This window comes from Mustela erminea, chromosome 12 (genome assembly GCF_009829155.1).
Source record: "Mustela erminea isolate mMusErm1 chromosome 12, mMusErm1.Pri, whole genome shotgun sequence".
NCBI classification, from domain to species: domain Eukaryota; kingdom Metazoa; phylum Chordata; class Mammalia; order Carnivora; family Mustelidae; genus Mustela; species Mustela erminea.
This window is the reverse complement of record NC_045625.1, coordinates 35,415,966-35,429,054: the sequence shown is the minus strand read 5'-3', so window position 1 is coordinate 35,429,054 and position 13,089 is coordinate 35,415,966. Positions and strand designations below refer to the sequence as shown.

Here is a 13,089-nt window from a genome sequence, read left to right as displayed (position 1 = left end):
ATTTAGATTAGATTGGAAATCATTAAGAGCATTGTTAACATCATCCCTGGTGGCTTTCACTTCTGCCCTAATCAACTCCATTTTGTCATCAAAGGCTTTCTCCAACCTAGCTATTACCTGGATAATTGTTAGCCTGAATTCCCTTTCTGACATACTGTTTAGGTCCATGTCCAATAGCTCTGATGAAGAGGGCCCAGTCTCTGAATTTTTCCTCTGTCAAGCATTGCTCCTTCTAGTCATTTTGGTGGGAGATGGCTGAACAGATGTGTAGCTGAATGTATCAACCATGGTGTAGGCAAGGTGCACTCTGGAATGCTTCCGAGCAACTGAGAGTCCCCACCAAAAATAAAGAAAAAAGAAAAGAGAGAGAGAGAGAGAGGGAGGGAAAAAAAAAAGAAGGAAAAAATAAAAGAGAAGGCCCAGCCCGAATGGGCCCCAAAGGTAAGATTTATAAAGTATACAAACAAAAACAGACAAACAAAAAGACTGACAAAAGTAGATAACATGAAGAAGAAAGAAAGACAGAAAGAAAGAACCCAGCCACAAAGAACCCCAAGCATAAGATTTATATACTACCAGAACAAAAACGAATATACAGAAACACTGACAGAAGAAAAAGATGGGAGGGTGGTTATAAATTCTCACTATGGGCAAGGAAGTCTATTTTGATTCTTCCTGGATGTATCTTGATATCTTTGTAAAGGGCTCAACTTTCCTGAGATAAATGGGGATTAATACTGGTTTACAGGGGCGCCTGGGTGGCTCAGTAGGTTAAATCCTCTGCCTTTGGCTCAGTTCATGATCCCAGGGTTCTGGGATTGATCCCCACATTGGGCTCTCTGCTCCGCGTGGAGCCTTCTTCCTCCTCTCTCTCTGCCTGCTTCTCTGCCTACTCGTGATCTCCCTCTGCCAAATAAATAAATAATCTAAAAAATAAAATAAAATAAAAAAATAATAAAACTGGTTTACATATAGGGGTAGCATTGGTTGGGGGAAGGGGATTACCTTGAATCCTATCTCTATATCAATATTTTAAAAAAATAAATAGAAAAGCAAAAGAAAAACACAGGTATATGTATCAAAAAAAGTTCAGGTTAAAAGGTTATTATGGAATTTGACGTACTGAACATCTCACTGTGACGGTTAATAGGTTAAAAAGTTATATTAAAAAATGAAAAGAACCTGGCGATTCACAGACCTGTACCCCTGGGGATAAAAATATATGTTTATAAAATATAAAAAATTAAAAAAAAAAAGAAAAGAACCAGAATAGTGGGAACGAATTAAAAATAGAAGCGTATCTCTGAAGTAGTGGTGGTTGTCTTTTTGTTTTTTATTTTGAGTGTTTTTTGTTTTTTGTTTTTTTTGCTGGGGGAGGGGCCTGCCACGTGGTTTTTCAGGGAGTCTTGCTAGAGTTGAGTCCTCCTACCCCCATCAACAGGCTGGGCTCTGAGAAAACTGGTTTTTTAGGCTTTTGTTCTCTAGAGGTTTTTTTGTTTGTTTGTTTGTTTGTTTGTTTGTTATCCCCTTGGCAGCTTTTGGCAGTTCTTTGGAGATTTAGAGGAAAGCAAACTGCACCCAGACCTCCATCTCAGAGAGAAGCCTCAGTCTGTTACCCTCTGGGTGCTCCAGAGCACATAAATTCTCCCTCTGCCACTGGCAGATCACGTCCACAGTCATAGTCTCTGGGGTGACAGGAACTCCCGCTTGTACGCCAAACCACCAGAAATACTAGCTGCTGCTGTCTGGGCAGGTCCAGACCGCCAGAGAGGTCCCAAGCAGGGATAGTGCACTGAGATTTTCGTGGTGGCCCCAGCTGGGAGTGTTCAGAATTTCCCGGTCCTGGAGAACACCGCCTAGCGCCTGCATGGACCTCTCTCAGGGGAGCCTGTAGAGTGCGACTCAGGCCCTGGTCACGCAGCGCATGTGCAGGGTACAAAAGGCTGTGGTTCTAAAGAGTGCCGGCTGGCATCCACACCAGACACTATCAGACACACCTGCAGCTCAGCGACTAAGACCTGGCTTCTTTGCTGCACTCTCTGGTTCCGTGCCAGCAGTGGCTGTCCTGGGTTCTTGGGCTTAAGTCCCTGTCCCTAACTGCTCAATTCCACCAATTTCCCCTTAAGATCTTTTGCTCTTTTTGAGTGCTTTCAAGCAGACTCCAAGTTAATGCTGGTCCCCAATCACAGTGCACTCTCGTATTGGGGTATTACTTTCCAGTGGATGGCTTCTGGTGGCTCCCTCCCCCTTTTGTTTATCTTCCATTAACAGTCCGATGTTCACACTCTGCCTTACCTGTCCACTGGTGTCTTCTGCCCACGCAGAGATCCAGCAGTGTATAATTCTAATCTCAGGATGATTTCATGGGTGATCAGAGTTCTTTGGTAGGTAATCAGCTCACTTTAGGGGACCGGATGAAACAGCACCTCCTACTTCTCTGCTGTCTTGCCTCCCCTCCCTAAAATTTATACTTAAATATCTAAACACAAATGCTTATATTTAAATATAAATATGTACATTTATCTTTCCTCATGTGTTTTAAAATATTTCATAACCTCTTGCTGGAATGTGGAAATGCAGTAGTTTTTTTGTACATTGATTTAGTGTTGAGGAACACTCTTTTCAATACTTGTAATGTATCTCAAAGTTATTTAGATTTTGTATATAGTAAGCAATAAAAAAACCAGTGAATAATGACAATTTTCATCTTCCTTCAAAATTGATAGGCTTGTCTCTTTTCTTGCCCTACTGCCCTGTCTGGGACCTCCAGTTCAATGCTGAAAGTTTTGCTTTGTTTTGTTTTTGTTTTGTTTTGATCATGACCAGGTCTTGTTTGAAATGCTCTGATTTCACCTATTTGGGTAATTACTTTCATCATCTGTTGTTCTTGACCATCTGGGGTGTTTGATTTGGTCATGTCAGTAAACACATTCATTGGAGGCTGTAATCTCTTGAAGATTTTAGGGGTCATCCTAAGGTGAGATAAATGGTTATGAATCGTAATGAGGTAGGAAGTAATCAGCATATAAGCAGAGTTGTGAAAGCCTCCATTTGTCAGTGGTCTGTTCTAGACTCTTTGGTTACCTCCAAAAGCATGGACTGAGTTGAAGGCTGGTTTTCTTTGCTTCTGAGACCTTTAGATCAGGGAGCGTTCATGTTTGCCTCAGGGCTTGGACCTTCCCTCCCAACTAAGAGTTGGGGCTGCTCTAAGGATGGGAGAGTGGTTGGAGAACCGCTCTTCCCACCTGCTGGCAAGAGGGAGAATGCTTTGAATGAGGGCACTTGGAGGATAGTTAAATGTCCTGAGGCTTGCATCTGGACTTTTGCTTCTTCAAAATGAAAATGTCTCATGACTTCTCCTGTTAATATATGGTCATTGTAAATATATGATATTCACATAGGCCTCTCATACTTCTTATATATTTTCCATAGGTATTGTAAAACTTTTCTAACTGCAGTGAGTTATATACAACCTCTCTCATATATTGTGTTATTATTTCTTATAGTTTTGGCATGTGAGTAAAATTTCTTCAGTTAAACAACATTTCTGGTTCTTCTTTATTTTCAATATTTATGTTCCTTGTTTTCCTCATCTCATCTAATTCTCTAGACTGCAAAGTGATGTAGACATTGAAAGCTGGTGACCTCATCCAAGTTGTAGACATGCTGCGTGCTGATGTTCTGATACTTTCTTTCATGTTAGGGGTAGTTCCCACTATTGAAGTGTGCTACTTTTAAAAAGTCAGAAATCAATGTTAAATTTTATCAAGTGACTTGTCAACATCTGTTGATAAGATTATTTTTCCTCTTGAATCTATTAATAAAATGGTTTTAATAGATCTCTTAATCTATCCTAATGTTAGAAATCTTAAAGCTCCTTACAAAACTGGGTACTGTGTATCATTAATTTAATATGCAATGATTTAAATCTATTCAGGTTCAGTGTAAGACTTTTTCATTTGATCAAGTTTCTTTGCTCATTCATCGTCCTCTTATTCTTTCAAACGTCTTCATGCTAGTACTTGTCTACTGGTATTTCTCTTAAGATTTCCATGAGCATATATTATTTTCAAGATTTCATTTATATGAGAGGGAGAGGACAAGCAGAGTTGGAGAAGAGGGAGAGAGAGAAGCAAACTCTAAGTTGAGCTGTTGAGCAGGGAGCTGGAAACTTGGCTCCATCTCAGTACCATGGGGTCATGACCTGAGCCAAAAGCTTCTGCTAACTGACTGAACACCCAGGCACCCCTCAACAAGCACATTAATACTTTTGTTATTTTAGTATCAATGCATTATACTCATATAAGATACCCTTTCCTGCCACATCCTTCATAAGATGAAACCTTCAGTGGGATATAACTATACATCTTTTTCTAAAATTCTCAGCTTAATAAAGTCATCTAGAATTGTAGCTAGAGTTACACCATTGCTTTGTTGTCACTGTTTACCTTGATGCATTTCCTAAAAATTTCTTCATATATTGTCTTTGCACATTTGGTATCAAGTGTTCATTAGGCTTTTTTAAAATTTTATTTTATTTTTTCTGTGTTCCAAGATCTATTACTTATGCACCACACCCAGTGCTTCATGAAATACATGCCCTCCTTAATACCCCTGACTAGGCTCACCCAAAACCCCCCGACCCACCCATCCAAGACTTTGTCAGTCTTTAGATATTTAACCATCCTCTACTGTGTCTTACATACTGTATAGATTCCAGTCCTTTCATTATTTATTTTTAACAATTTGTTGGGAAAACTTTATAAACAAAATCTTTTTGAGTAAGGCATTATAGGGGTGTGTGCTGTCTGGGTTTGCATGTGCCAACAATGTCTTTTCAAGTATCATATAGATGCAATGGTCAGGGTGTGTAGATTTCAGATTCTCAGTCCCTTTCCCTCAGCACTCTGTCAGCCTTGTTCCACTTGCATCTACATTTAGGGCAGCAGAGAAGCAGGCCAGCAGCAGCCAGATTCTTGGTCCTTGCTGGGAAGTACAGTTTTGTGCTCTGGAAAAGTCTATAGAATTCTTTTGGCATATATGAAAATCACAACTTATCTTTGGATCGACTGTTTATAGGTAGGTCTTCTGGTACAATTCTTACCTGGTGATTGATTTTTGAATCAACATGCAGAATTTCTGTTCAGTGTAATGGTTTTCTCCTCCTTTGCTATTTGTCTTTCATCTATTCTGTTTTCTCCTCCTGAGTTACTTAATGGATTCCCATGGTGTACATTTTATGTCTGTTACCTGTTCTTAAATAACCAACTTCTCTCTTTTGCTCACTCTCTCTCTCTTCTTTTTTCCCCTCTTAGCCTCAGAGAGAAACTCAAGTTCCTTTTATTTTAAAAATTCAGTTTTAGTATTGTTTTGTGTACTTTTGAATGCTTTCTCCTGGATTTTATTTAATTGACAATGTCAATTTTTTCCCTAGGACAAATTTTTATCTCCCAGTCACCTTTTCTGCTCCTAGCTTCTCATTGATTGATGGCTTTTGTTTTTATTGATCCAATAGCCTCCCAAATTCCACACAGAACCCACTGAGATTTTTCCTAACTGTCTCACCATCTTCCTGCAATAACTCTTTCCAGGAAAGGCTGTTTGTTTTGATGACTAGTTTATTTCCTCCCTGTTGGGATAAAAGTTCATGTCAGCTCTCGGAGGCTTTCTATCCCACTCATTCTTTTAACTGGACTTCTCACTATTGGGAAGTCGCTTGGAATTCCTCACCAGTCATGGGGGTTATTCTTAGATATCTGCTGGTGTACCTCACCTTCCTCTCCCTCTGACTGCCATGTAGGGTTGAGTATTCTTGGGCAGAAAAGCAATTGATGGTCACCAGTTGGCTGCATGCATGGTCGAGCCAAGTCAGGAAGTTAAGAGAATTCATTTGATTTTCCTAAATACATCTCAGTTTCCACATCACTCTGATGAGCTCTGGGAGGTCTCAGCGATCCAGGGACAGGAGCAAGGGGGTGAATAACACTCTCAACAAGGAGAAAGGAAAAAGGCCTGGGGGTTTGACACTTACATCAGTTTTGCCACCACCTATGCACTCTCCTCTGTGTCCCCGAGGTGTGAATAGTTTTCTGGTGGGGATCATGGTGGAGGACAGGAAAAGAGGTCAATTATGAAGACACAGGAAGAGGACAATTCAAAAAACAATTTTAGGAATTAATATGAAAATAGGGAGAAAGAAACAATGAGCACAGAGATAAATATTACTGTTGTTTAATATGGAGCAGGATATGTTGAAAGGTCCATGAATCAAGGACCCATCCAAACATGATAAAGAAAGAGGCCAGGGAGAAATTGAATTACAGATCTATAGCCTAGAGCTTTTTGTAAGTTAAAATTAAAACTTGAAGAGTTATTTTCCCCGGACATCAAGTAGCTCAGTATTCATCCCAAGGATAGATGACTATAAGGCTTGACCAATGGTATATACTTGTGTAGAAGTGCTTCTAGAATGGGACAGAAACATCTCATTAAATGCTTCCTTATTCACACAAAGCATTCTATGCAATCAGATTTGCCTATGCACCTTTGAGAAAATTGGCCCTTTATCTTATCCTCTGAGCCCCTCAGGTGATAGAAACCAGGGAATAGAGATCTATCAGGACCCCTCCACCATCACTGGATGACGTGTTTGCTTAGGACCAGGTTCTTCACAGTGGCCTTCACATCCTTATTCCCGAGGCTGTAGATGATGGGGTTGAGCATAGGGGTCGCCACCCCATAGAAGAGGGAGGTGAGTTTATCTGAAACATCCTGCTTGTCTGCCTCCAGTGGGGTCCTTGGATTTGGGCTTTCCATATGCAAAGAGTGAAGTTCTGTAGAAGATGATCATGAATGTGAGGTAGGCAGAGCAGGTAGAAAAGGCCTTTTTCCTTCTCTGAGCTGGGGGTATCTTCAGGTTGGTAGCAATGATAATCACATAGGAGATGAAAGTGTAGTGAGCTGAAATGCCCAGAAAGATCACATTGGCCACTACCATAGTGATCAACCACATGGATAAGATGTCAGTACAGACCAACTTCAGGACAGCCAGGATCTCACAGGTAAAGTGGTTGATGAAGTTGTCCTCACAGGAGGGTAATCATGTCACTAAAGATGTTTATACCATGGCAGTCATGCTTCCAACTGTCCAGTAGTCACCAGCAATGGGCACATAGCCAACTTTGCTCATCACTACTAGGTATCTGAGGAGGTTACATATGGCCAGATAGAGATCAAATGCCATCATGTCCAGAAGCACATACTCTGTAGCTCCCATGGCAAAGGAGAGAACCATCTGCACAGCCTAGGCAGAGAATGGGATGGTTTTCCAGCAGATTAGGAAGCTGTTGAGAATGAGGGGTGTGGAGGAGCTTGTGTAGCAGATTTACAAGAAGGAGGGGTTCCCAGGGAAGAAGTACATGACCATGTGCTGGTATGAGGTAGACACAGTCCCCAGGATGAGGACCCCATTGCCCAGCAGGAGCACTAAATAGATCACAAGGATATGCACAAAGAACATTTGGCTTGGGAGGAAGGGCTGGCCCTGTGTGGGCTGTAGGGGATTTAGGAGATCAGAATACCTTCACATACAAGAAGGAAAGAGATTGGGTACATCTCACGTAGAGGCACTAAACCTAATTAGGAGTGAAGGTGGAAGCTACTGGAGGGTATAGTTAAGCATAAATCAAGGAAGAGTTGGCAAGGGCTGAACAAAAAAGCTAGACTCTGGAAGTACTGAATTCTTTGTTACTGGAGTTGTCCAAGCAAATGCCATTTGACTGGGATCAGGGACATTGGAGAGGAACAGCACGCATCCTGTGCATAGGGTTGAACAAGAAAATACCCCAAACCTCTTCTAACAATGATATTGCATGGCTGTACTAAGCATCTGAAGTTTGCTTAAATGGCCACTAGAAGGCATTTGTGTATTTGCAAGAGCAAGATTATTCCCTACTGGTGCAAAGTAGAAAGTAGTATGAGGACTAACATTAGAATCAGAAATTTTATTAAACAAACACTAATCCTTAGGCAATTCATTCCTAATAAATGTAAGAAAATGTAAACATCACTTGAATAAAAAACTTCCAAGATTTGTTCTCAAAAAAGTATTCACTTTCTAAATTCTCTTTTTATATAAGTCTGCCATATTCAAAGAATTTCATAGAACTTGCCATAAAAATGTTTCTATTCACCTGATAACACCTTTGAATCTTTCATTTATCTTGTGTGTCTATTGCTCGATATAGGGACGGTGTCTTACTCTATTCCACATGGCACACAGGACTGGGCAACATTCATGATACGACCAAAACTGGTTTCTAATAGTTCCATTGTGCTTACCATTTACAAAGCAGTTATCTATAATAAGTAATTCATGTAAAATCACGGGGCTAGGTGTAAAATATGAAGAAATAGACTGAAATAGGTTAAGCAACCCACCGAAGGTCATAGGTAAGAAAAAGCTTCCCAGTTTTTATCCTGCTGAACTACGGAGGCTCAGGAAATGCTACCAAGTTTACATCTCTTAGACATTCACAGTGTACTCTAGCATATTAAAGACTTTGGGAAGTCCTGGAACAAAGAAATGTATCAAATATTAGCCCCCAAATATTTAGCCTCTATCTGTCTATCTATATCTGTATCATCTTTCTTTTTTCTAGAATGTGAGTTATTATCCAATCAGATACTAGCTTTTCTAGTGGGAGTTGCTATAAGTGATGAGCATCAAATTCAAACTCTATACTCTTTCTTGCCATTAACTTCCTAACGGTGTTTCATAATGTGAAGTGCATTGAGAAAAAATAGCCTCAATTTTCTCATAGCTAAGAAGAAATGGGGTGTTCCAGAATAGCTTGTTCCCATCCAAAAGCCCTCTAGGTGGAGAACTTGTCTTTGTCTCTTCTTATACTTCAGCCAAACTGACTCTCTTTCAAAAACAGTCCAAAATGAAAATTCCCACTTCTTCCTTGTTCCTGTGACTCTGCTGGGGAATCTTAGAGGGATGGCAACAGTGCTGGGAGTGCTCTCTCCTCTGTGCACAGACTGTGTAGCTCAGATACAGTGTAGGCCATTCACCAAGCTCGGTCTAATGGCTGGCTCCTCTCTCCTTGGTTTTATCATGTGTTCAGAATGTCTTGTGTATTCAATTAGAGATCTGTTGTGTCGCATCTGTCAAAACTCTCAGCTGTATGGCTAAAACTCAGAAGATATACTCTGAAAAGTTAAACATTCTCTGAAAATGGACAGAAGGGCAAGAGAGGACTCTGGATCACGTGATTTGTCTTTCAGATGGCAGCTCTAATGATCAGAGGTCCTTTATTCCATAGGGTGGGAACACAGCCCTCCATTACTGGGCAAAACATTTCTGAGGCACCAGGTTCCTCACAGCAGCCTTCACGTCCTTGTTCCTGAGGCTGTAGATGATGGGGTTGAGCATGGGGGTCACCACCCCATAGAAAAGGGGGATGAGCTTGTCTGAAAGGTCCTCCTTGTCATTCCCTAGGGGATCCTTAGACTTGGGCTTCCCATACATGAAAAATAAGGTCCCATAGAAGATGACCACCACAGTGAAGTGGGCAGAGCAGGTGGAGAAGGCCTTTCTCCTCCCCTCAGCTGAGGGGATCCTCAGGATGGTAACAATGATGAACGCATAAGAGATGGAGATGAACAGAACTGGGACTCCCAGTAACACAACATTAGTCACCCCCATGCTGATCACATTGATGGAGATGTCAGCACAGGCCAACTTTAGGACAGCCAGTAGCTCACAGGCAAGGTGGTTAATGACGTTGTTCCCACAGAAAGGCAGCTGAATTATCAAAGACGTGTGTACCACAGAAGCTGTACCACCAATAGCCCAGGAGCTGACAGCCATGGGCACATAGGCAGCCTTGCTCATGACCACGGGGTACCTGAGGGGATTACAGATGGCCACATAGCGATCAAATGCCATCATGCCCAGAAGCACACACTCTGTGGCTCCCATGGCAAAGGAGAGAAACATCTGCACGGCACAGGCTGAGAAGGAGATGGTTTTCCTGGGAGTCAGGAAGCTGTCAAGAATCAGGGGGACTGCAGTGGTTGTGTAACAGATGTCCAGGAAGGAGAGGTTCGCCAGGAAGAAGTACATGGGTGTGTGCAGGCGGGAGTCAAGGACGGTCACCAGGATGAGGACCCCGTTTCCCAGCAGGATAACCAGGTACATCAGGAGGATGAGCACAAAGAATATTTTCTCCAGCTTTGGGTAGGCTGAGAGCCCCAGGATTATGAACCCTACCGCAGGGGAGGACCAGTTGGCTTTTTCCATGTGCTATGCCTTCTGTCATCAGCCAAGGACAAATGCAGCACAGGAGGCTTTCTTGAGAAAAGTCTCAGGCATCTTGTACACCATCACTCTATGCTACAGAATAGGACAACATAGGTGCGTAAGAGATAAATGACTGAAAGAGACAGTAGGTAGGAGTGGGGTTAGATCTTAGATGGGGGACGGACAGGGCTGGAAGAGGGCTTATAAATACTGCATTGAGGCCCAGAGAGGGGAAGTGACCTGTCCAAGTCTTCTGAGCAAAGTGGTGATAGAGACAGGACCTGAGCCCAGCAGAGCTAATCCCCAGTCAAGGAGGGCTTTTCCTCTTCTTTTGATGAGCATGGGAAAATGCTGTAAATTCTTTGTATTTGATGTAAATGAATAGAAATTTCATTTAATCTGGGCTTTCCTAGATTCATAGAGAGGAGAATCCCCAAGCTGATCCTATTCTTACAACTACCAAAATTTCAAGCCTCATTAAACATTGACTATATTTGGAAGGAACTTGTTTAAAAGTGCTAATCCCCATGGAGACAGAATAGAGCCTAGGTAAAAGTTCAACCATATGAGGGATCCTTCCTTAGTCTGCCCACCCTCAGCAACAGACTTGCCTATTGTCAGAATTGGGATCTGCCTATTCTAAGACATATTAAAGGCATATGTGGGGGAGTTTCCCTCACGGGGAAGAATTCATGAAGGCCACAGAAGGAGTAATTGGAGTGAGTGAACCCATACCATGGGATGACAGCCAAGCAGCTTATTGACCAGTTAACTCAGTTCTTGATAACTAGGCAGACTGTAAGTTATCAGACAGCAGGATGTATGGCATTAACATCTAATCCCAGCTCATTAGAGTATTGGTGACATTCTTAGTCAGGGATAACTAAGGGATGTTTTTTTCTTTTTCCCTTTTATGCTTATACTGTATTCTTCTGTAATATTCTGGCTTTCTTGCCTCCATTCTTGGGTTCCCTACAAGCAGCTAGCTTATGTGAACACTTCCATGCCTTTGGGTAGAGGATTTACAGATTCTGAGCTACAATTGCCAGAATTTTCATTTGTAATATTTCTATAGGTTTTTCTTAACTGCAGTGGTGTGTACATGCAGGTATGTGTATGTGTCATGAGTGTGTGTGTGTTTGTGTGTGTGTGTGTAGGTGTGGGCAGAGGGTAGATGATGAGCAGTTAATATTAATGAACATCTATTCTGTGCTATATTCTTTGAAAAACATCCACAGAGAAGACAGTGTCATTCAGGTGTTATAGGTAAAAAGTAAGCTGGGCGCCTGGGTGGCTCAGTGGGTTAAGCCTCTGCCTTCGGCTCAGGACATGATCTCAGGGTCCTGGGATCGAGCCCCGCATTGGGCTCTCTGCTCAATGGGGAGCCTGCTTCCCCCTGTCTCTCAGCCTGCCTCTCTGTCTACTTGGGATCTCTCTCTCTCTGTCAAATAAATAAATAAAATCTTAAAAAAAAAAAAAGAATTAAGCAAAGCTCAGAGGAGCCAAAGATTTGCTTCTTAAGATTGAATACCATTGCCGGGGTTGGATCACAGTCCCCAAATCTGGGTTCTTCCCACCAAATAACTGCCACACTGTCTTGCACAGATGTTGGAGAGTCTGTCTCTGCAGTACCAGCTCTGTGTGCTCTCTGCTCTGTCTCAAAGCCCAGCGCGCTCTTGCTTCAGTTATGGTTGGAGTTTATGTGAGATACTCTGTTAGGCAGAGTGACTCCCGCCCTGCACTGACCCCAGACTTTGTCAGCCTCGGCGCTAGTGACACTTGGGGCTGGAGAGTTCCTTGTTGGGTGGGGCTGTCCTGTGCATCGGAGGATGTTTAGGACCATCCCTGACCTCTGCCCACCTGTTGCCAATAGCACCTGTTCCTTGAGCTGTGACCACCAAACGTGTCTCCATACAGGCCAAATATTTCCAGGAGGGGAAGGAGGTACAAGTTGTGCCCTGCAGAGGAGCATTGCTCTAAGCTCTAAGCCAGGAGAGGTCTCCCCCATGATGCAACCATGGGTTTCATGGTATTTTCTGTGCAGGCTTAGGGCCCTTCCCCCATCCCTCCATTCAGCACATGAGGGTGCTCCCTTCCGCTCATGCAGGCCCACTCTGGGTGCTCCGCCATGAACCTCTGCCCCAACTTATCTCCCATGCCTCCCAGTGGCTCTCCCTGCCCCTTCCTTTTCCCATAAAAGGCAAAGAAAACACTGCAGTCCATGCCACAAGCAGGATTCAATAGTGACAAAGATAAGCTGTGGCTGGAGAGGCCAAGGAGAGTGGCTTCTGTTAGAGAAGCCATCCTGTCCACTCCCGTGAGCCTGAGCTGTGCACACAGAAGCTTCTTCCCATGAGCATTGTGCTGTGGGCATGAGTGATGCACAGGATTTGACCCACATGAGAGCTTCTGCCCCGGAAGTCCTTAGTGCCTGTCATGTCAAAGTTGCTGAATGAAAGCTAGTTCAATTAGAATGAACGGAACAGCTAGAAGGATCCTGCACACTGAACTCAGAGCTGTGGGACCTGTCCCTGCCAGGGACATAAATATTCTGTGTACCTTGAGCAAGCCCCAGGCCTCAGTTTCCCCATGTGTGTCATGAAAACGCTGCCAGGGCATCCCAACTCTGTCATGGAGTGCCCAACGCTGTCCTCACCAGGCAGAGAGCAGTCTTGGGTGTAAGGTGACAGCTTATTCCTTTGGGGGTGTGTGTCCTGTGTGTTTGTTTGTGTATGTGTGTGTCTGAGTGAAGAGGTGATCTGAATCCTTGGTTTCCCATCAAG

General features: G+C 42.9%; 1 protein-coding gene and 1 pseudogene across 1 annotated transcript; both read right to left on the bottom strand.

The window, feature by feature from the left end:
- Nucleotides 1-6,633: 6,633 nt before the first annotated feature.
- LOC116570769 lies at nt 6,634-7,519 on the bottom strand (annotated as a pseudogene).
- A 1,827-nt stretch (nt 7,520-9,346) lies between these two features.
- Nucleotides 9,347-10,306, bottom strand: LOC116570765 (olfactory receptor 2S2-like). The gene has a single exon (XM_032308277.1). The coding sequence runs from the start codon at nt 10,304-10,306 to the stop codon at nt 9,347-9,349; it is 960 nt and encodes a 319-aa protein (XP_032164168.1).
- Nucleotides 10,307-13,089: the final 2,783 nt, after the last annotated feature.